The sequence below is a fragment of the Callorhinus ursinus genome, unplaced genomic scaffold (assembly GCF_003265705.2).
Source record: "Callorhinus ursinus isolate GAN/ISIS: 27379988/994484 unplaced genomic scaffold, GSC_fseal_2.0 scaffold10, whole genome shotgun sequence".
Lineage (NCBI taxonomy): Eukaryota > Metazoa > Chordata > Mammalia > Carnivora > Otariidae > Callorhinus > Callorhinus ursinus.
This window is the reverse complement of record NW_027397072.1, coordinates 7,367,376-7,389,973: the sequence shown is the minus strand read 5'-3', so window position 1 is coordinate 7,389,973 and position 22,598 is coordinate 7,367,376. Positions and strand designations below refer to the sequence as shown.

Genomic DNA, 22,598 nt, shown 5'->3' with positions numbered 1-22,598 from the left:
TTATAAACTTGGGGACTTTATAAAACTTATCCTTACAACTCCATTCACCTTGCTTCTATGGGAAAATGATGATTTGTCTGCTGTAGAGATGAGAAATCAGACCCAGGCTTCCAGGCTTGTGCTCTGGAACTCTTGGGCAGTGTCCCCTCATGTGAGCACTTGGAAGATTCCAGCACAGCTGCCTCTCAGGAGTCTTTTTTTTTTTTTTTAAGATTTTATTTATTCGACAGAGAGCACAAGCAGGGGGACGAACAGAGGCAGAGGGAGAAGCAGACTCCCTGCTGAGCAGGGAGCCCGATGTGGGACTTGATCCCAGGACCCCGGGATCATGACCTGAGCTGAAGGCAGATGCTTAACCAACTGAGCCACCCAGGCGCCCCTCTCAGGAGTCTTTACTTCCTCTGCTTCCTTTCCGGTTGTGCCGGGGCCCTCTCACCGGGCAGCTCTTCCTCAGGGTGGGGGGCGTGGAGGGTGTGGGGAGGGAAATCTAGGGAGCAGCCCTGCTAAAGCAAAGCTGTGTTAAGGGGACACAGTCGGAGCTTTGAGTGCCATCAGTTACTGTTGTTTTTACTGGCGAGGCCAATCTACTCTGCGTTGCAAGTTGCCATTGTGGACTGAGGCCTGACCCTTGGTTTTGGAGCAAAGCCGCTAGATAGGAGGGAGGGTGGTGCCTTGTCGCCGACCACAGAATGTGTGGGGGCAGCTGGGCTGGAAGCCAGGCCTAGAGTTTCAGGCTCCGCCTCCTGCCTTGCCCGTTGTCCTCTGTTCCACATCGGGATGGAACCAGGTGTTCAGCCTTCTGTGGAAGTATGATGGAGGGACTTCAGGCTGTTCCTCTAAGAATTTGGGCCACAGTAAACTCTGGAAACAGCTGAGAGTGTTGAGGCCATGGCGGGCTGGGGCATTTGGAGGCCAGTGCCAGGTGGGACTGCCCGCAGCGTCCCTAACCCCCGGCAGCTGTCCCTGCGGTCAGCACTGCCCTGGTCTGACCCCTGCACACACAGGGACGTGCCTTTGGGGAAATCTCCCAGGAGAATTGTACTTAAGCATTCCCTGACTGGTTCCTTAGTTGACACCAAAACACCGATGGCCTCAAGGGCGAAGGAAGCACTTGCGGGCTGGTGGCAGAACTCGTGAAGTTTCTGTAAGAAAGTCTTCTCCTCTACTGGACATGATACTTGCCAAACTCATGTTCTGAGGTGGTTCTTCGCTTAGGAGGAGCCTAAAGGGAGAGAGCGTGTAACTGAATTATTTGTAAGACTGACCTTTGCCTACTCGTTTTCCTTCTAGGATAAGAAACTGGATAAGCAGTATGAGTCTCTGTCTCTGTTCCACCCCAGCGTAAGTACCCGCACACAGCAGTCTCTTCCAGGGCTTTCTGGTGGCTACCCCAGTGAGGGCCGGCAGCCCCTGCGGCTGTGCCGCCTTCGGCTGGTGGGAGGTCCTGTTGCGGCAGGAAGGCTCTAGGCTGGAACCTCCTTTAGTTGCGCAGTTGGAGGTTTAGACAGGAGGGCTGCTCTGCCACCCCCCCGGCCGGCCCTGATCGAGCTGTTACGCACTGACCTAATTTAATGTTTGGAGAACCTTCCCTGTCTTGGGATCCTGACTTGATAGGATTGTTTCTTGTGAGTGCTCTTTTGGGTCTTCAAATGGCCAGTTGTCAGGACATGTGGAAGGTGGGGGAGCCTCACCTCATGCTTTGCTTAAGTGCGAGGGGGTCATGGTGCCCAGACCGTAGACGGGGTGGGGGGGGTGGCAGAAGAGGTTGGAACTGTAGGACCTGGATCCGTCTTTGACTCCGTGTCTTTGCAGAACGTGGAAATGCTAAGCAGCATGGACTCGGCCTCGGTTCGCATCATCAAGCCCTTTCCTGCACCCCAGACCCCCGGCCGCCCGCAGCCCCTGCAGACCGCCCCTGTGCCGCCGGTACCCGCGGCTCCCAAACTGGAGCCCCAGCGAATGGACACGATCCAGGAGGACCCCAGCACAGACTCGCACGTGGACGAGGACGGCTTCGAGAAGGATCCCTTTCCCAACAGCAGCACCGCCGCCAAGTCCTTTGAGGACCTCACAGGCCGTCCGGTGACAAGAAGCGAGAAGGCCGCCTCCTTCAAGCTGCAGCGTCAGAACCGCGTGGGCAGCAAGGAGACCGAGTGCTAGGCTAGGGCCTCCTGAGCGCGGGCTTTTGGTACGACGGATTTGGAATCCCGTCGTCCATTTTGTGAAGATTTGGGAGAAATAAGGGACTTCACAGCAGATGCTGGTCATGTGTTTGGACTCCTTCACACACAGAAATACTTGTGTGCTTAGGCCCTTGTCCTTTGGAAGAGGTAAGGTGAATCTAGCTTATTTTGAGGCTTTCAGGTTTTAGTTTTTTTGGTTTTTAAAATACCCTTCAACCTGTGGTGCAAAAGCAGAAAATACAGCTGGATTAGGTTATGAATATTTACATTTTTGTAAATTGACCTTTTTATTGAGAAGAGCACTGATTAAGGAGATGATCAGTTTTTTGTTTTGTTTTGTTTTTTTTATATACACTGTAATGATCCGCATCAGGAGGCATTTAGCAGTTACTTGTGAGGATAACTGGAACACAGATTTTATTTTTTTGCCTTCAGGTAAAGACAAAGGAGAGAAAACGGAGTTATACATCCTTTCCAAGGTGTGGGTTCTGTTTTTAGGCATTACCCAGAGCTTTTAGCAGCAGGGAGAATCACCCAGCTTATTCCTAAAGATAGATGTGCTAATACGATATTTCAGATTCTACGAATTAAAACACAGTCTAGCTTACAGGTAGCTAAATTGAATTTACAGAATCCTGCCAACTGCTCAGAGCCCCACTTGGCCGGGCAGTTTTTGTTTTTTAAGTTTGTCTAGTACTGTTGCTGTGTTCGTAAAGGGCTCGCCATTCACAAAACCTAAACAACTTCAAAATGAGAGCATGGTTTCCTCTTTGCAAACACTGGTGGCCAAGAAGTACGTGAGCTAGTTCTCCCCAAAGAATGGTGGTCTTGAAAGGCCGAGGCGTTGTGCTGAGCAGGGGGCGGCACGCTGCCTCTCTTGGGCCTGCGGCTCCCCCCCCCCCCCCCCCCCCCCAACCCCGCCCCCCGCCGGTTCCTGAAAACCCGTGGTGGTGACCCGGAGGTGGACCCTGCACATCACTTCTTGCTTTAGTGCTTCGGGACTGTGTGCGTTTACTTTGTGAAGGATAAAAACCATCAAATCGAACTCTTGATTTCCTTAAAATTATAGTTAAAAGCTTTTCCCCCCAAGTGCTGAGATGTGCTCATAGCCAACACATTCTAACGGAGATAATTTGTAAATTTTGAGGGCAATTAACTGAACCTGTGATAAATCGAATCTTCTAAGGACGTTTATTATGCAGATGCCTGTTACACTAATACTTGAACTTATACCTTGTGGTGTTTGCTGTCTTAACTAGTCCTGATATAGTTTAGTTATACTTTTGGAATCTGATAGAAGGTGAGTGGGTGTATGTGAGAGTGAACGGTTCCCAGCTCAATGTAAGAAAATTTTTTTATAAAATTGTGACTTTTTAAACAAATTTGTCTTTACCTTTTTCCCACGTATGAACAAGCTGCCCAGGGTTGGTTCTGTGGCTGAGGCGCTGAGGACACCCGCCTCAGTCAGATATTTCCACAACACAGCGTACCGAGGTACAGAGCTTCCCTACAAATTCTAACGTTTTTATTAATCTTGGTGGCAGAGGTTCAGTGGTTTTTATTCCAAGGTCATGAGCAAAGGTCTGCTCACTTATCTTGGGATCTTTGTCGCGTAGTTAATGGCCAGACGGGGTTTTCGGTGGCTAGTGGTCCCCATCTCCCAGAAGACTTAGTTCCGGTTTGGCTTCTGCTACGTCTCGCCAGTACGGGAGAAGCAAAGGCAAGGAGGAGACTTTTTTCTCTATCAGGGGCCAAAGGTGGGAGAATAAAAACTCATTTCCCTTCGGTGACAAGTGCAGTCCATCTGACAGGTAGGAGGAGAAGTCCTGTGTGGGAGGAGAGCACAGTTAAACGTGAGGGGCCCGCTGCTCGCCAGCCCTTTGGGAGGTGCAGGCTCACTGCCCAGTACGCACTGAGCTTCGTGAACCGTGTACCATTCGGTGCCCGCCTGAGCCATCCTTCCAGCTCCTCAGACGGCAGAGGCTGCACGAGTGAACACGACCTGCTGGTAGAAGAGCTCAGGGCCCCGGGTGCCACACGGTTTCTGACTCCCCCAGTCTAGCAATGAGGCGGACGGGCAGGTTGTTCGGCGGAAGGAACCCCGAGGAGCAGCCTTCACCCTAAGCCGAGCCCCTGTCCCTGCGGGCCAGCTGGTTCACAACTCTTCCAGACCAGGGCCTCCCCAGGCCTTGGCGCTCCTCTCTGCCATTTTGGAGACCTCTCGGGAAAGCCCACCCCCACCCCCCATTCCCATTCTAGAAATCTCAAAGGACACAGTAGTGTGCAGTTCCCTTTTCTGGAGCAGTACAGCCTTCCCAAACTTCCCGGATGGACGTTCAACCCAGATGAAGCCAGGACTCTGCATGCTGTCCCCTGCTGCTCCTGGCCTGGGAAACCACAGGAGGGCTGAAGCGCGGGGGCTGCTGGGTCCTGTGACCCGTAACTACAGGAAAGCGTGGGACTGCCTTCCTTGTACTGCTCTGTGTGGGGGCCAGCTTTCACCTTTTATAGTGGTAAGTGGGCTTTCTGGCTTTAAACAAAATATTTAGACCTACCTAGTTCAAGCTAGGATTTTTAGCTACCACCCTGTCCTGCTAAAATAAATAATCACTGTACCTTTTAATGAGTTTTACAGTAGGGGGTGGGGGTGCTAAAAGATTTTGGCCTGAATGTCCTTAATATGAACCATTTTTGGCTCATTTATTTCACTCTGTGCTCACTCCTGACTGTTCAAGGGGTCCCGGAGAAGGATGGCAGCTGCTGGGTCCCGCAGACGAAGCAGGCTGGGCGAGCCCCCCCACCCCCACCCTCAGCTTTCTGGTTTAATCCCTGAAAGCAACAAGGGTCGTACCTACTCAGAGCCCCTCTAGGCAGAGCCACACAGAGCGGGGGCCCGTCTGTCGGGTCCTGCTCACCCCAAGGCCCGAGCCAGCCCCGTACCTGAGTGTCCTTCTGCATCAGGGTCCACAGGTCGAGCACATCGACCCCACAGTCTTGGGCTACCTGTAAGCAGGCGCCCGCGTACTCGCCAACAACCGAGTTCAGACGATTTAATCTGCAGCCTGTTGAGGAGAGAGCGCGCGGGTGGCAGCTGGCCCTGGGCCGGCCATGCTTGGCGCACGGGCAGGGACCACCGGACCCGACGGGGCGGGGGGCGGGGGGAGGATGGTTCCCGTGTGCTGTGCTACCCGGGAGGGGGCCGTGGCTGGTCACCGCAGGGGGCATGGAACAGAAGTGCAGAGGGAGCAGAGGCCGGCGGCAGCCGTCGCACCCAGAGGCTAGGAAGGGGGGCGCCGGAGAGGGACGCCGGGCCGAGACCCCTGAATCTGGATGTGTGAGGAGGAGAAGCCCCCCCGCCCTGCAGTGAAGCTCAGAGGGGTTCAGCCCGAGAAGGGCAGAGCCGGGAGGGGCTGCGGAGGCTGGTCCTCCCCAACTCTCGGGGGCTGGGCGGGCGGCTCCCTCCCCGCCGGCGCTGAGGCGGCCCCGGCGAGTCGGAAACGGACGGGCCGGTCCTCCCGGGAACGTCCTCGCGGCCCGTGGCTCAGGCCCCGGGCGGCTGAACCCTGGGCGGCCCTCCACGGGGCCCCCAGCCACGTCTGCGGAGGTGAAACGCGTCTCTCAGAACAATGCCTGCTGCGCCCCAGGTCCTGCTCTTTTCCTAGTCCATTCCAAACCAAGTCACTCGCCCAGGTCCGTGAGCCCCGAAAGCGCCGCCCGGGCTCTCACCGGCAGGCGGCCGCTGGGGGGGGGGTCCCCGCGCCGCGACGGGGCGGTTCGTCCACTTCTCGCGACCGCCCTCCGATGTCTGCCGCCAGCGGGCCGGGCCCCTTCCTCCCCGTCCGTCCTCTTCTTCAGGGTAAACTTGCCCTATTTACCTCCTCGGGGGAACTTTCCGGACATCTCTAGATTCCGCTTCTGTACTTTCAACAGACTTTCAACACGTCTGTTAGACCCTCAATCACGTTGTGGCGAGTATCTAGTGACAGGACCACCGCCCTCCCCGGCCCAAGGGGCAGGAACCGGGTTCCAGTCGCTTCTGTGTCCTGAGCAGCTGGCCAGGTCCTGGCTTAGCGCCTCAAAGTACAAAGACGAACAGCGGCGGGGACAAGAGTGCCTCCCGGTGCGGCTGGGCGGAGAGCGGCCCAGAAACGGGGGCGCCCGGCCCGCGTTCGGGGAGGAGGGGGAGGCCGGCGCGCGTACCTTGCAGGAGGCACTCCTGCTCCCAGGCGGCCTCCCCGAGCGGGGGCGGCGTGATGAGGACGACGCGGCTGCCGGCGACGCCGGCCCGCTGCAGGTACCACACCATGCTCTTCAAGTTGGCCACGTACTCGGCCAGCGGGATGTGTTGCTTGGGGTTCTCGTCTGTTCAGGAGGAACACGGATACTCCAAATGCACCTCTGTGACAAGGGGCCGCAGTTAAGAGTAAGACGAGTTCACAGACCCGTGGGGCTCCCGACGGCGCGCCCCGAGGACAGAGACGGCGGGGGGCGCGCGGGACCCGGCTCTTCCCGCGGCAGACCTCCGAGGCTGCCGGTGGCCGCGAGTCTGGGCCGTGCAGGGCAGCGGCCGCGTGCCATCCGAGCCGGTGCCCTGGGATACGTGCTCGACCCTTCTGTGCTCCTGTGTCCTCCCTGGTAACCTGCGGGGAACCGGGTCTCCCTGACAGCGTGGTGGAAGGGACCTCAGCGGCGTGTGTGACACACGAGAGCGAGGCGCCCACCACACCAGAAGCGCGCGCCGTGGCTCCCGTCGTGGCTGCAAAGGGTCATTTCTAACTGGCCTCACAGGCAAGTATCACGAGACTCACTGCAGGCATTTTCCAAGCCACAGGGAAGCATAATCATAGAAGCAAAATAAAATCACCCATGATCCTACCACCCAGAACACCACGGGTGGCACTTGGATCTACTTCTAATCTTTTCCATGTTGATACATATACTTTAAAAAAACAAACACACCGTGGGGCACCTGGGTGGCTCAGTCGGTTGACCTGACCTTCGGCTCAGGTCATGGTCCCGGGGTCCTGGGATCGAGCCCCACATCCGGCTCCCTACTCGGCGGGAAGCCTGCTTCTCCCTCTCCCACTCCCCCTGCTTGTGTTCCCTCTCTCGCTGTGTCTCTGTCAAATAAATAAATAAAATCTTAAAAAAAAAAAAACCTACAAAGATCTTTGTCCTTATGGAGCTTACATATTTAAAACACACACACACACACGCTGGGATCACACTGAAGTTACATAACCATATTGTTCTTTTTTCACATAACATTATATTACGGGCATTTCCGTGTCCATTAGTAGCCCTCAAAAACTTGATTAGTTGTTGCACGACCAGCTTGATGCGTCTACTTTACCATGTGGCACCCTAACGCCTGCCATTCCAAACACCATCCCAGGCGTCTGCACATCTGCCTGCTGCATTACTATTAGGCTGGATCCCTAGATGGGGTGCATGCCGTCAAATATCTTTCCGGAAAGATCACAAATTTCCCCACCAGTTACATAACAGCGTGCCCATCTCACTCCACACTCAGCAGCTCTAAGTATTAGTGCTTAAAAAATACTTGCCAGGGCGCCTGGGTGCCTCATTCGGTTCAGTGCCTGACTCTTGCTTTCTGCCAGGTCGTGATCTCAGGATCGTGAGATCGGGCCCTGTGTCGGGCTCATCCACTGGGTATGGAGCCTACTTAAGATTCTCCCTCTCCAGGGCGCCTGGGTGGCTCAGTTGGTTAAGCATCTGCCTTTAGCTCAGGTCCGCATCCCAGAGTCCCGGGATCAAGCCCTGCATCGGGCTCCCTGCTTAGCAGGGAGCGTGCTTCTCCCTCTGCCCCTCACCCCGCTTGTGCTCTCTCTCTCTCAAATAAATAAAACCTTAAAAAAAAAAAAAAAGTTCTCCCTCTCTCTGTGCCCCCCGCCCCCCACATGTGTGTGGTCACACTCGCAAAACACAGCTAATGATGAATTAGGAAAACACAAGAACGCTTTTTTACCTTTCAGTGCGCTGTCATTGGCACCAAAGAAAATTGTAACTGCTACTGGGCTGTCCAGACTGTTCCCTTTCCTGATTATTCTTGGAAGGATGATTTTGGCCCATCTGGTATTGTAACCTGAAAATCCACGATTCAGAACATCACATTTTCTGAAATGAAGAATTTAAAAAAAAAAAGATGAATTGTGGGCAAAGAAAGGTTTCTAGTCCATCTGCAGTGAACCCACAGTGTGTGCCCTCCAGGCTGTGGCACCTGCTGACGTTACATGGCTCTGGGGTGCTTTCACTTTTTTTAAAGTTTATTTCAGTCATCTCTACACCCAACGTGGGGCCCGAACTCATGACCCCGAGATCAAGAGTCGCAGGCTCTTTGGACTGAGCCAGCCGGGCACCCCTGCCGTGCTTTCACTTTGAGAAGAGCATTAACATAGTTGAACATGCTGTCCTTAAAGTCTTTCCAAGATCTAGGTCGTCTTTCCTTGACAAGAGGGGTTATGAATAGCTGAGCAAAGGGGCTGGCATCTCATCTGCAGACTCGCACGTGGCGGGGGCTGGGGTCCTGTCACAGGGTGCTCACAGCAGACAGGTGTTAATCTGAGCAAGCATCTTGGGTGGAAAGTCACCAACAAGCTGGAGCTCAAGGGTAACAATGGTTCGTCGGCGGGGGGGGCTATATCTATATAGAAGATTTGAGACTTTTTACAGACTATTTTTTAAGAGGCATTTTAGGGGTACAGCAAATCGAAAGGAACAGCTGCACACTCCTGCCCCCCACGTGCACAGCCTCCCCAACTATCAACAGCCCCCTGCCCCCGAGAGGCACATTTGTTGTAGGTGATGAACCTGTATTCGCACATCATTCTCAGTAGCCCCCCATGGTTCTGATTCAATCACTTATACACACACACACACACACACACACAATGTATGTATATATGTATGTGTATATATATAGTGTTTCAGTTTGTTTCAAACACATGGTTTGATTCGCAGTACTGTAGGGTACAAGGAAAAGACCATGGATCTTGAGCTAGTTGCCTGGGTTTGTGTCCCTGTTCCTTTACTTAGTGGCTGGGACCCCCGGTATGTTTGCAGACGCTTAAAGTTGTCCATAATGAAAATTTTAAAAACCCCCTCAGAGTACAACTTCTGGTTAGCAAACCGATGGGGCTTACTTCGGTGTATAGTTCCAATTCCTACAGCTCAGCGGAGAACACGGGGCTATAAGGCCAGGGAACAGAGGCTGAGACAACCGGAGAAGACTTGGTTTGCCACTACTCAAAAAGCTCTGAAAACGTATAAATCTTGGGGACAACAATAACAAAATTCAGCCACAATTTCTAAGTGTGATTTCTTGGTGTTTTTCATGCGTAATGATTACAAAAAGCTGACTGGCCATTTTAAAGACTCAATTTAAAATGGAATACTCTTGGGGCGCCTGGGTGGCTCAGTTAGTTAATTGTCCGACTCTTGATCTCAGCTCAGGTCTTGATCTCAGGGTCATAGGTTCAAGCCCGCATTGGGCTCCATGCCGGGCATGGAGCCTACTTAAAAAAAAAAAAAAAGAATACCCTAGAATTTTGATGAGTCTGTTTTACATCCCCTCCAATGGTTTAGTCACTGCAATGCTTAAAAAACCAGAAGGCAAGGCAGCTTGCTCCCTAAGGCCTGTGTGATGTGGCAGGAAAGCTGAAAGTCTGGAATCAGAGCAGCCAGGGTCTGGACCTCCCTGCCCTTGACTACCAGATCAGGCCTTGGCCATTTATCTCATTTCTCTGAGCTTCAGGCTCCCCAACTGCAAAAGATGAACCTAATACCTAATCTGCTAGGCAGTGTGAAGATTAAAAGTAACCAGACACACATAAGGAGCTCAATAAATAGCAGCCATTACATATTGAAAAAAAAAATCATTATTATAAGGCTATGAACCAGGAAAAAAGTGCGAGTGAGTGAGGCCCAGGGTTGAAACTGTTTCAGTTCCCTTCTGAAAGGAGAAGGCTATCTGAATTTCTCTGGCTTGAACAGTATCATCAATAGTGCCCAACTTATTCCAAAGGCTACAGAAACTGGCACATTAAGAAAGACTTTTAGGGGCGCCTGGGTGGCTCAGTCGGTTAAGCGTCTGCCTTCGGCTCAGGTCATGATCTCAGCCTCCTGGGTTGGAGCCCCGCATTGGGTTCCCTGCTCAGCAAGGAGCCTGCTTCTCCCTCTCCCTCTCCCCCTGCTTGTGCTTGCTCTCTGTCAAATAAATAAAAAAGAAAAACTTTTACTTAAATTCATGGCTAATAACAAGTATTTAAGTTCAGATGAAGAGGGAAAGAGTAAGAATGAACTGAAAGATTCCTTGCCAAACAACCCAGCTCTAGGAGATTGCCTTCCAGAAACAATGTAGATTAAGCCATTTTATAAACCAGGCAGGGGCCTATCTTTAAAAGCAAACAGCAGAAGCTTTTAAAAACTGAAAAAGTTGAGTTTATTTTAACTCCTTTAAGTTCTTCAAGTACTTTAAAGAAATACTGCGATAAGGCTAAAAAAAAACAATGAAAATGTCAATAAATTTTAAAAGGATTTAAATAGATTTAAGAATTATTAAAATGCTTTTATAATGCTAAAACATAAAAGATGTCCCTATGGGACACAATGATATATTTTAGATTACTATCCATGTAGTTACTGTGAGGTAACCTCTTTACAGCTTGGAAACTGGGTTACATTTAACGCTGAAACCAACATAACACTGTATGTTAATTACACTTCAAAAAAAAAAAAAAAAAACCCGAACCGCTGTGAATCAGTTCAGGGCTGTACAGATGGCTGAAGCTGACAATAATAAAAAATTCCGGGGGCGGGGGGGGGGGGGCGGGGCGCCGCCGGGGTGGCTTAGTGGGTGGAGCTTCTGACTCCGGGCTTCCCCTCAGGTCCTGATCTTGGGGTTGTGAGATCGAGCCCCGTCCCTACTCAGCGAGGAGTCTGCCTGTGCCTCTCTGCCCCTCCCCCCACGGACGCATCCTCTCTCTGAAAGAAATCTTTAAAAAGTAAATTCACCCCAAGTGTTCACACAGCTAAAGAAAATGTCCACCTAAGGGGCAGTTGTTTGGGGTGGAATAGAAAGAACCCAGTTCCGGCGCTAAAGAAGGATGGTGGGGTGTAACGGCCTGCTCTCTCGGCCCCCAGTGCCAGTCAGCGCCAACCATAGCCCCCTAGCTTTCCCAGTGGTCCGCCCGCCCCGCCTGGTGGGAGAACAGGGGCGCCCGGGGCCACTGCTCCCTCTGCCTGGGTTCTGCGGCCCCACTGTGGCATTTGAGTTCCTAATCCTCCGGAGAGAGTGGCTGGGGTGAGTGCGCCCAGCAGAGGTGGGCACTCTGGGCGGGGAGCCTGGAGGGGCAAGAGTTCACCGAGGTGCGGCCTCTTTGGAGGGGCTGCTCTGCGCTTGGGCCGCAACAGGGTGCTTGTCAGGAGTCAGAGACGGGAGGCAACAGACCACACGTCTCCAACTCTGTCTTTTCTTGTAACTTCTCTCAATCCTGAAAAATAACTTCTAATTAAGTGCTCTTCTAGGCAAGCATAAACTACCAAATCTCACCAGGATTTCAGTACTAAAATTATTCACTATTTATGAAATATTTGGTAAAAATTATGTGTTGGTAAAGCATTTGAAATGCCTGGTTTTCCAGGCCACTTGAAGTGTTTAGCTTTTCAGAAAAGGTTAATAGACCAATTAAACAGTTACTGGATTACTAAACATAAACGCCACTATTTATTGAGCACTTTCAAGTTCCAGCTGTCTAAACAAGTTCACATTAGCATCGCCAGCCTCCCACCATGAAAGCAGGTGACCTCATCATCTCAGGAGGTTCAGGACCACGGGCTCTGGAGCCGGGCCACCTGCCACTTCTTAGCTCTACGACCTTGTCAAAACCCCTCTCCACCTTATTCTTCTCAGCTAGAAGATGGATCGGAGACTCACTCACTCTGTACTACAGGGCAGTTGTAAAGATTAAATGAGTCAATACACATAAAGCATTTTAGTTTCTGGCACTCAGTAAAACTTAGCGACAATCCTCCCATTTGACAGAAGGGAAAACCGGTGATACTTTCATATGTCTAGATTAAGTTCAATTAACTACGGAAAGCATTTGGGAACAGAAAAAGCCCCCCAAAAAAGGTCAAATTTTTCATTTCTAGTTTAGGGGATAAAAATGAAGGAGAAAGTGAAGACATTTTAAAACACATTTCACATTTGGAAATAAAATATATTTCCTTGGTGTGTTTATTATACTGGTGAAGAAATTACCAGGTATTAATAAGCTGGTGGTACATCCAGCTTATTTCTTCTAAAGGAGAGACAAAACTCCTGACCAATTTACCGATACTCTTAAATACTTGTGTTTACTGTTTTTAATGTGAAAAATATTTCTAAGTATTTTTTAACCTCTTGGATTGGAGCAGTGTTTCCCTTTTGATGACTTCCTTAGCATATGCTTACCTTAAGTCTGGCAAATAAAATGCCAAAATCATCACTATTTCTAATATATATATTTTTAAAGATTTTACTTATTTGACAGAGAGAGAGAGCGAGAGAGGGAACACAAGCAGGGGGAGTGGGAGAGGGAGAAGCAGGCTTCCCGCGGAGCACAGAGCCCAATGCGGGTTCGATCCCAGGACCCTGGGACCATGACCTGAGCCGAAGGCAGACGCTTAACCGACTGAGCCACCCAGGCGCCCGTATTTCTAATATATTTTATAAAGAGAATTTGGGGGACAAAAACCTCTATCCAAAAATGATGCTAACGTTGGTTTATGAATATACTTTGCTTTCTTTCAATCGAATTCCTTACTACTCGTTTAAATCATATCCACAGTCATACCCGCAAACAAAACAAAACAAAAAAAAAAAAACTTCTTCAGATGGTGAATAACTATTTGTTTGGCTCCAAACCCAGTATCTTTTCCACAACTTTTAAGGTTTTATTTCACATCCGGCAGAACTTTTGCTGAATCCTGAGCACCTGCCCTTCCTCCTTCCCTCCCCCAACCCTGTATATACATTAACCAGGAAAGGCCCACAAAGATGAAGAAAGGAGGAATTTACTGTTTGAAACTGTTTCATTCACTCTGTCTTCTGAGATGCAGTTATAGTTTTCCATCAATAAGCACTCAAGTATCAGTCCAGAAACTATTCTCACCTGACCAGCCTGTCAGCCAGTGATGCTCCCCATCCACCCTGCTGGAAAGAAAACTGAAAAAGGAAAAGTCCATTACTACTTATCGATGTAATTAGCACATTTTAGAAAGGGACATTTTGGTCATCAACTCCTTCTGTTTTCCTCTCACCCTCCCTGACTTTTTGGCCTTCTTCATTTGCTTTGCTCGGAGGTCATTTTAGGAATTACTACAGCTAAACCTCAGCAGCACTCTGGAAATTAGGGGGAGTTTTCTTCCCTATCAGTTGGATTCGAGCCAGTCATCTGCATTTTATTGAGAATATTAGAGTCATTTTTACTTAGAATAGCTACTGAAATTTATGTACAAGAGATAAAATCAGTTGTATATTCAGTTAGGAAGCGAGACCCACGCTGTACTACATTTCCATACTTGAAAAGAAGGAAGTTAATTACAGAACTCGGGGTGAACCTTTTTTAAATATACATTCCTATAAATTTGGAAAGCCCTTACTGCCCTTCTTGCCTAAAAATTGTCACATACACAGAAAATTGGTTGAGGAAGTCATGTCTGAGGAGACAAATAAGAAAAAAAAAGAAACACAAAACACCACGGGAGTAATTGTTTTTAAAGTGTACTTCCTCCCTGAAGTAGAACATGCATTTTTCCTTAATATGAGTTGAAGTGATCTTGGGTGAAAAGGTGATTTTCTACGTTATTCTTGGGGACGTTTTATTCAAGATCAGCTCGTTCCACCAGAGGAAGCAGAGGTGACCTGGTTCCAAGCGTCTTCTGCATGGAACGGGCTGCACACAACCTCAGCAAGTGATTCAGCCGCCACCGCGCTCCCGCAGGTGACCCTCCCCGGAAGCTCCGCGCGGGACACAAAGTGCTGTCCGTGCGGCGAGCGACCGAAGGAGGTTTCGTGGAAAAGGAAAACACTAAGATGAAAACAACGCGCCCCTACTTGTACCGGGTCTCCCGATTATCCCTAAAACTGACGGGAAGCAGTGAACTCAGGCTTTGTCACGCCTGGGCGAGTCACCTCACTTCCCTCACTTCCCCTCACCCGTCAAACGGGCTCCAGGAAACGGGTGTGCAAGTACTGCGCCACCCACACCGTTACCCCGAAGCTAGGAGCGACTAGAAACGGGAAGCCCTGCCGGCGGGGGGGGGGTCCGAAGGGGCGCTGGAGGCGGCTGCTACTGGAGGCTGCAGGCATCCCGGAACAGATCCCGCCACCGGGGCAGCCCATGCCTGGAAGCGGGGTGCAGGGAGGTGGCCTTGATAACCGCGGGGCAGACGGGAGGCCGGGAGCCCGGTGCGGAGGAGAGCCAGTGAGCTGCCAGGCCCGCAGCTCTCAGCGGGGCCGTCGCCCAGAGAGCGCGGCCGTGGACGCCCAAGTGACCCGCCATGTGAGGACCGAGCGGCGGTACCTGGGTGATGGAGTCTCCGAAGAGCAACACCCGCGGCCAGTGCAGAGAGCAACCGCCGCTCGCAGCCTCGCACAGCGCCATATTGCCTGCCGGCCGAGAGGCGGGGCCAGGCCGGATATCCGGGGCGGGGCGAGCGGCCGGGGGCGGGGCCGCCCGCAGAGCTGCGGGGAGGCGCCTGAGCAGGGGTCGCTCTCCTGTCGCCCGCGGGGTGGCTGCCCGCCACCTCCCCAGGGCTCCTCGAGCTGGGCTCCTTTGGCACCAACCGACCATTTTTAACACATGCGATAGCAGTTGCCCCTTGGAAAGCTCATTTTTGTCCGTTTACACAGCGGCCTCGCTGTTGGTGGGCTCATCCCGTCAGGGGCGGGGCGCACGCAGCCCCCTGCCGTCCGGGAGCCGCCCGGCACTTCCCCGGGAGCCGGAAGGGGGAGCGGTCTGGCGCCGCCCGCAGAGCCAACGTCACCCTCCACGCGGGGCCAGATGTTTCCGCAAACAGCAAGAGTGTGAAGCTCGCGGGGGTAGGAAGCGCTTCCGAGGGACTCGTTCATCACACAGCCATCTCTCGTTAAGTAAACGGACTCAAGCATTTATCGAAGGTTTTGACCTCAAAGAAAAACTTAAGACGTTTGCTGAAGACAGGAAGGCAGACTATTCAAGGACGAAGATGGGGTTTTGCAGGAGGGGAGAGAAATTAGGAAAGGTGGGAATCCATAGCCAAGGAGCAGGGTGGAGGGTAGAAGGATGTACAATTTCCAGAAACCGGATTCTTGCTGAAGGCAGGCCAGGGTGGTAAGATACCAGGGAGGGGAATGAGGAATTTGAGCAGGTACCCAGCAGGACTCTAGAGGGGCCAAGGGCAGAGCCACGCTGGGGGCCTACTCCCAGGAGCTCCACGACTCGTCTGCCCAGAGTCCTTGCCACCTCAGCTGTGCCATGAAGTATGATGGCCAATGGTTTCAAACAACTGAGCCTAAGGCGAAAACCAGACTCGCCAGGGAAGCAGTGCACCATAGAAAAGCTGACCTACCTCGCTGTGGCTGGGACGTAAGGTGTCGGGAGAACGGCTGGAGCCGGAGAGGCAGGTGGTGGGATGCAGAGCCAAGTCTTCAGGCCAGGAGTTCCCTGGCTTCAACTAGAATCATCTGGGGAGCTTTGAAAATGTGCTGATAAAGGGCCCTCACCCCAGACCAAGTTAACTTCTGATGGTAAGATGTGGGCCTCGGTATATTTTTACTGCTCCCCAGGTGATTGCAGCACGTAGCCACGGTTGAGAATGCCTGGCTTAGTTAAGATGTTTGGACTTGATCCTAATTACAATGAAGCCCCGAAGGACTTTCAGTAGGGAGGGCCCGAGAGCGGGTCTGTGTGTTTCAGGGAGGAGCAGGGAAGCTGTGGCAGGAACCAGAGGGGACAGGGTGACTGGGGCTCAGAGCCACCGTGGAGAGAAGACAAGGGCCGACTCAGGAGCAATTTGGAATCCTTAACTCCAATTGGTTACCTAAGGGAGAGGGACTAGGGGAAAAGGCACATTCCGTCTTTACTATATATATTGTCTTATTAAGGTATGACAGGTATGTATTTTTTGTGACTTAAAAATGTTTTTAAAATCTCTCAAAACAGGGGTGCCTGGGTGGCTCTGTTGGTTGAGTGCCCGACTCTTGATTTCAGCTCAGGTCGTGAGATCGAGCCCCGCGTTGGGCTCCGTGCTTGGCAGGAGTCTGCTTGGGATTCTCTCCCTCTGCCCCTCCTGCTCTAAAATAAAATAAATCTTTAAAAAAACAATATCATAAAATCTTACATGACACCAAAGGTGACCCTTAGACCTTTGGTTTGGGCCAGAGACAAAAGTGGGGTAGGGTGTCTTACAGAAATATTTCAAGTACAACTTCAGATTTGTGCACTCAAGCTTGTCACAACACAGGGAAGGAGCGCTCAGCGGCCGCGTCACCAAGAGGTGAGGCAGGAAGAGGCCTAACGGTCGGTGGGGTTCAGGGGCCGCGGTTGGCGGACGCCTTTAGCTCGATGGTGAGCGTCAGCGACTCTCGAGTTGGGCATGAAGGTGAGAGCGAGTTTCTGCTCGTGCTCGCCCCCCGTGCGTGGAAGCGGACCCCAAGGAACACCCCAGCTCATCTCCCTCAGCACGCTGCACCCCTACACTCCTCTGGCAGGTATTTGCAAGTCTGAATTACACGCGGTTCAGGAAACTGGCCTCATGATTAATTTACACACAGAGCAATTCAACAACTCACACCTGAATCCCCTGGAACTTGAGGCATAAAAATTATAGTCTGAATATCTCTGAATTGAATGTGAATTGAGTATCTCGGAATTGAAAGAAAGTATCACTGAATCCCGAAAGTCGTAATTTTACAAATGTACAATAAAGGAATTTGCGAAGAGTATCAGGAGGGAACAGAAAAGGCACTTGAGGTGATAATCTCTATTAATTCCCTTCAGAATATGGACATGAAAATACAAAACATCATGTATTTTCTTTCCTTAAAAAGGCCACGAAGACACTGATTCAGTTGCTATGAGCAGATCTGAAAGGTTTCATTGGCAGCTTAGGCAGTTTGTTCAGTAGTTTTGGAATAATGGACAGATCAGCTGGTAATTTAGCAGCACCCAAGCTGTTGGAATCAAGGTCATTTGACGTCACAAGTCACTAGGCTACTCCCGAGAAACTAAGGTATTTTATTTTAAGTCACAGAAGTGGAGTCAAGCGTTCTGAAGAAGATTTAACGCATCCGGAGGCGGCCGGTTGCCAGTGAACGGGGGTGAGGGCCTCATACAGCCTCTGTGCGGCCAGCTCCACCATTTCCCGCAGGGATTCGTCTTCCTCGCTCCCTTCTTCGCATTCTACAGTCTGAAAGTGAAAGCACAAACAGGCCTTTCACCCTAAGCGTCTACAAGTGTCGTAGGGAAGACAGACTGATCCCCATTTCCGGGGGGAGGGGGGCGGGGGTCACCGAAGCCTGGCGTCTGGGGCCCTGAGCTGTGGCCCTCAGGCCCGCAGGCGTGGGCCTGACCCGCGGAGCCCGACCGCACAATCACTGGGTCTAATTAGAGGTTAATTTTGGAAAAAGGAATAAATGGAAAATCTAGTGAACTAGATTTACTTCCAAGCCCATATTCTAACCCAGTAAGTGACACTACCAGGAACTCAGTCTTTGTAATACCAATTACTTAGCAAGTTCAAAATTTGTATTAAATCTGATTTAGACTAATAATCTTCTAGTAATTTCTCAGCTACAAAACACTATATGCGGTTTTAAAATTTTATATGATAAATATTGCCCATATTACAACTTAGTAAGGAAAGAGAAAAGTAACCCCTTTTCTATAACCTAATGATAACTCCTGTGAACATTTCAGTATATAACCTTCCAGACTTTGAGCTACACATATGTATTTCTTTAAAACCAAAATGGGGTAATTTGTCATACTTGCGATCTTGTTAACTGTTCTTGGCCCTCACTAATGCGGGGGGGGGACAGCTGTGCCCATTAGTGATCCCCATCGCCATCTTCCTGATGGCTGCCTGCACAGACCTCCATGTCCAGGTGTACATCATGCACACAACCTACTTTGATTTTCTTTAGTTTCCTACTCACGCATATTTTGGTCTCTCGCAGTTCTGCTGTTACAATCAATGCTAGAAGGGAAATCCTTGTATCTATCTGCTCGAATTATTTTATCATTAACTTGTCCAATTATTTTCTTTGATTAAATCCAGTAAGTGGAATTGTGGACAAAGGTATTTAATTTTCTGAGCCTTTCTAGGCATTTCACCAACTCCGCTGCGGAAAGAACGTGCCAGCTCATTTATAATCCCTTCCCGGCCCCAAACTGACCCTGATGATAAACTGTGGCCCGGTTTTCCCTGGTGCCGGGTCCAGCACTCTTGTCCATCTGTGCCCAAGTGTTAGGCAAACAGTGAGGTTTTGTACTTTCAATCTGTATTTCCTCTAATTACTAGTGGATCGGAGCTGAACATTTGCTTCATGTGCTTGCTGGCTGTCCAGACTTCTCTAGTGAACCACTTGGTTATATTCTTAGCTTGTTTTGCTTTTTTTTTTTTAAAGATTTATTTATTAATTTGAGAGAATGAGAATGAGAGAGAGAGAGAGAGAGAGAGTACATGAGAGGGGGGGAGGGTCAGAGGGAGCAGCAGACTCCCCGCCGAGCAGGGAGCCCGATGCGGGACTCGATCCCGGGACTCCAGGATCATGACCTGAGCCGAAGGCAGTGGCTTAACCGACTGAGCCACCCAGGCATCCCCTTCGCTTATTTTCCTAGTGGGGTAAAATAAACTAGTGTCTCCTCAAAGCATCTATATAGTCAAAGAACATAAATTTAAAACCTATGTTGTTTGTTTAGTAGAACTGTTCTAATCTTCAAAAACAAGACTGTAAGATATACTTATTCACTTATGCTTATGAAATAATTATGCAGGATGTGTAGTGTTAGACCAGAGCAGGCCCCACGATCTTGAATCCCATTTTTTGGAAAAGCCACTTGGATCTTGCTGGTAAAACCAGAGAACAGCTTCTCTGAAAAAATCTGGAATCAACTGGATGCCAAACAAGAGAAATGGACTCAGGCCTCTCGCGGGAAAGTAAATGATGGGGAATAATCCACACGAGACCCGAGTGCTGTGCAGTGAAGCGCAAGAACACTTAGGACAGGGGCGCCTGGGGGCTGGGTCGTTGGGCGTCGGCCTTCGCCTCGGACCATGGTCCCAGGGTTCCGGGATCGAGCCCCGCACCGGGCTCCCTGCTCGGCGGGAGGTCTGCTCCTCCCTCTGCCCCTCCCCCTGCTCGCGTCCCCTCTCTCGCTGGGTCTCTCTCTGTCGAATACATACATAAAATCTTCGAAAGAACACTTAGGACCGGGTGGGGGAAGAAGCAAGAACGGGGCCCCGGCTGGCTCGGTCAGAAGGGCACACGGCTCTTGATCTGGGGGTTGTGAGTCTGCGCCCACGCTAGGTGTAGAAATTACTAAAAAAATAAATAAGCTTAAAAAAAAAAGGAAAAAAGCAGGAATGTGTAACTTTATATATAATAACATAAAGCCTGTAAAAAGCAAATGGAGGAAAAAAAACTGGAAGGAAATGCCAAAATGTGGAAGTGAGCTGTCGGGTGTGAGACCGGAGATAACTTTTGTTTTGACTTTCTCTCCCAAATGTCCTGAAATGTGGGAAGGAGCAGCTACATACCCGTGTCTCCAAGTTTATATTAGCAGTTTTCCCGTCCACTGTGACACTTAGAATAGAACCATCTTTTACACTTACACAGTCTTCTCCAAATATGTCCCTTAAGATAAACAAAGATGCAATTATGAGCGCAAGATGCATTAACAAGTAAGTCAAGTACATTTTTATATACCGGGGGAAAAATAATATTGAAGATAACCCCTAGTTCTGAAGTAGAATACTTCTATCTATTCCTGAGATGTACTTAAGTTCACATGTTTTACTAATTTTATAAAATGGTTAAAGTACACAGCAATCATTTAGTAAGACGGCTTTCTTCAGGGGCACCTGGGTGGCTCACTTGGTAGAGCATGTGACTCTTGATCTCACGGTCGTGAGTTCGAGCCCCACGTCGGGCCAAGAGCTTACTTAAAAAAAAAAAAAAGAAAAAAAAAGGCATGTTTTCTTCAGCTGGTACTGTGCTATGCATTTTATACACGATTTTAACTTATAATTTTAGTAAGAAGCCTCTTTTACACAGGAGGAAAACAAGACCCAGGGAAGGGATTTGCCTGCAGCCCCCACGGCTGGCAGGCAGTGGGGCTGGGACTGAAATGCAGGCATCTCCACTGAACAGACTCAAGTCCGCTGCTGTCTGCTCCTCTGAATCAATTTCAAACGCCTCCTTTGAGTTCAACTCTTCACTGAGCATCTGCTATGTGCCAACTTCTTAGGGACGGAAGTCACTCAGACACTGCGTCTGTCGCCAAGGAGCTAGGGTTTAATCATTAATTTCCACCTCTTGTCCGCATCAGTTACCCAGGCGCCTGCCACCGCCGTCCAAGCGGCAGGCTGGACCCAGGCCGGGAAGGGCAGCCCGCGGTCTGACACGGCCGACGGGCCGGCCCTGCGCACACGGAGCCCGCGGGGCCGAGGGGAGGGCCGGCCGGCCGCCTGCTCTTTTAGGAAGTTAATCCTAATAAATACGTTTGAATAAACTTGGCTGGGTACCCTTGTTACTAAGGAAAAATGCTGTGTTTTAACTACAGAAATATATTCAAAAGGTAGGGAAGAAATATTTCATGTTCATGTAATCAATTATTGGTTTGTTTACAGAAACCAATAAACTCCTACTATACAATCCTAAGGATTTAAACAACTGGGGTTTTTAGATTATGATCGACTGGAAGTTTAAACACTCCAGTATGTCACGTTCATGAGGCGAATGTAAGCTCCGGCTCTTTGGTTCCCGTTCCTCACAGTTCACGGGCGTGTGGAAGCGCGAGGAAGAGGGACGGGGCGGCGGCCGGCCACGCCAGCCCGCGGAGAGAAGGCGGGAGGGCGGCAGGCCGGCAGGCTGGCCCGCAGCCCAGCGAGCTTCCCTCCGGCGCCACCGACTGCGCTGCCTGGGGAGGCTCAGCCCGTCCAGGGCAACACCGGCGTGCTCTCCGCGAAGCTTCCAGCACCAGCGCTGCCCGACGGCACAACTGTTCCAGTCACGTGCCCCGCAGGCCCCGCAGGCCCCGGACACCTGCCTTCTGCGGAAGCGCCTTTTAACCTGGACTCCTGGGAGGGGCTGCGGGCACGGGCGTCTAACCCCTCGGCGACAGAGCTAAGAGCGCGGGCGGCTGTGTGTTAAGTTGCACAGTCTCACCAACTGTCCCGGGCGTCCAGGTTCTCGAATGATTAGGACGCTAGGGCTGGCAGGTCGGGCTTTCCGAACTGCAGGGTACAGCCCTTTGCAGACGGAGTCGAGGACGGGGGGGACTGCTCTGAGCGCGGGGGTGGGGACACAAACACAGAAGCTGCTGCCTTTTGAATGGCACTGCCTGTCCCTGTTCCTGCCTGTGAGCTGCTTTCCAGTCTGTATGACAGGGAGGCTTTTTAATAGCAAAATGGCAACATCAAGAACATTTTTCTGAAGACGTGTGGTAGCTTCTTCTAGCAAGGTCACCTCTGAAAGCCTATCCGTTTTTTAAAAGCTACTAACTGGCTGCCTTAAAAGATTATCAGTGAGGAATTTGGGGGGAAGGAAGGAACAAATATGTTAACATAAAACCTCGAATATGCAGAGGACCTTCTTTTGTTAAGACGTCTAGTCAATGAACTTTCAATTTAAATACAGAGGCAGTTAATAAAAGTGGGAGAAAAAAGTAGAAGCAGTCACTTACTCAACAAGAATTTGAGAGATACTATGTTCAAGGCACTGTGCTAGATGTGGAAATTATAAAACTAAATTCAAATCTTTTAATTTTCCTTTTCTTGGCATAATACATAGCTTAAATGGTGGTTATCCGCTATGATGCAAGTGATTATTTTATCTGGAAAAAAAATCCCCAAATCAGTATTTAAAAAAATGTTTATTTTAAGTAGGCTCCACACCCACTGTGAGGCTTAAACTCATGACCTCACAATCAAGAGTCACATGATCCAATGACTAAGCTAGCCAGGAGCACCCCCAAATCAGTCTTAAAGAGTATTTGAGAAAAAGGGAAAGACCTAATATCTGGTGTTTAGAAAAATACTGAGTTTAAAGGTACTTCTTAGTTTACAGACTTACTATCTGAGAAGAGTCCAGAAGAAAACCATTCTTAACGCAGAACTCACATTTAAGGAGAACATACATAGTAATTC

General features: G+C 50.3%; 3 protein-coding genes across 10 annotated transcripts in view; 1 reads left to right on the top strand and 2 right to left on the bottom strand.

The window, feature by feature from the left end:
- Positions 1-3,565, top strand: part of ADAM17 (ADAM metallopeptidase domain 17) — a 60,349-nt gene extending 56,784 nt beyond the window's left edge. For all 5 annotated transcript variants that reach the window (XM_025867716.2, XM_025867718.2, XM_073896978.1 and 2 more), the window contains 2 exons: positions 1,291-1,341; positions 1,813-3,565. In XM_025867716.2, coding sequence (XP_025723501.1) covers positions 1,291-1,341; positions 1,813-2,160 — 399 coding nt within the window. In that variant the 3' untranslated portion in view covers positions 2,161-3,565. The remainder of the gene's footprint in view (positions 1-1,290; positions 1,342-1,812) is intronic.
- A 121-nt stretch (positions 3,566-3,686) lies between these two features.
- IAH1 (isoamyl acetate hydrolyzing esterase 1 (putative)) lies at positions 3,687-14,926 on the bottom strand. 3 transcript variants are annotated; one of them, XM_025867720.2, is made up of 6 exons: positions 14,771-14,926; positions 13,358-13,410; positions 8,173-8,321; positions 6,384-6,545; positions 5,124-5,245; positions 3,687-4,009 (listed from the first exon to the last, which is right to left on the bottom strand). In XM_025867720.2, the coding sequence occupies exons 1-6, from the start codon at positions 14,849-14,851 to the stop codon at positions 3,827-3,829; spliced, it is 750 nt and encodes a 249-aa protein (XP_025723505.1). In that variant the 5' UTR covers positions 14,852-14,926; the 3' UTR covers positions 3,687-3,826. The 3 variants fall into 3 exon arrangements, with proteins under 3 accessions (XP_025723505.1, XP_025723507.1, XP_025723506.1); XM_025867722.2 differs by having other exon boundaries at positions 8,173-8,289; XM_025867721.2 differs by lacking the exons at positions 13,358-13,410; positions 14,771-14,926 and having other exon boundaries at positions 6,384-6,581; positions 8,173-8,308.
- A 2,367-nt stretch (positions 14,927-17,293) lies between these two features.
- CPSF3 (cleavage and polyadenylation specific factor 3) overlaps positions 17,294-22,598 on the bottom strand; it is a 43,820-nt gene continuing 38,515 nt past the window's right edge. The window contains exons 17-18 of one of the 2 annotated variants that reach the window (XM_025867712.2): positions 19,989-20,085; positions 17,294-17,636 (exon numbers count right to left, since the gene is read on the bottom strand). In XM_025867712.2, coding sequence (XP_025723497.1) covers positions 17,475-17,636; positions 19,989-20,085 — 259 coding nt within the window. In that variant the 3' untranslated portion in view covers positions 17,294-17,474. Of the gene's footprint in view, positions 20,086-22,598 lie in introns of both variants that reach the window. The other variant, XM_073896980.1, reaches the window with a different exon arrangement.

Excerpts from the sequence above, each read along its gene's own strand:
- IAH1 (XM_025867720.2), bottom strand. The coding sequence starts at position 14,851 with ATGGCGCTGTGCGAGGCTGCGAGCGGCGGTTGCTCTCTGCACTGGCCG. Across the intron at positions 8,322-13,357 it reads CTGGCTGACAGGCTGGTCAG|AAAATGTGATGTTCTGAATC; the intron begins GTGAGAATAGTT and ends TCTTCATTTCAG. Across the intron at positions 6,546-8,172 it reads CAATGACAGCGCACTGAAAG|ACGAGAACCCCAAGCAACAC; the intron begins GTAAAAAAGCGT and ends CCTCCTGAACAG.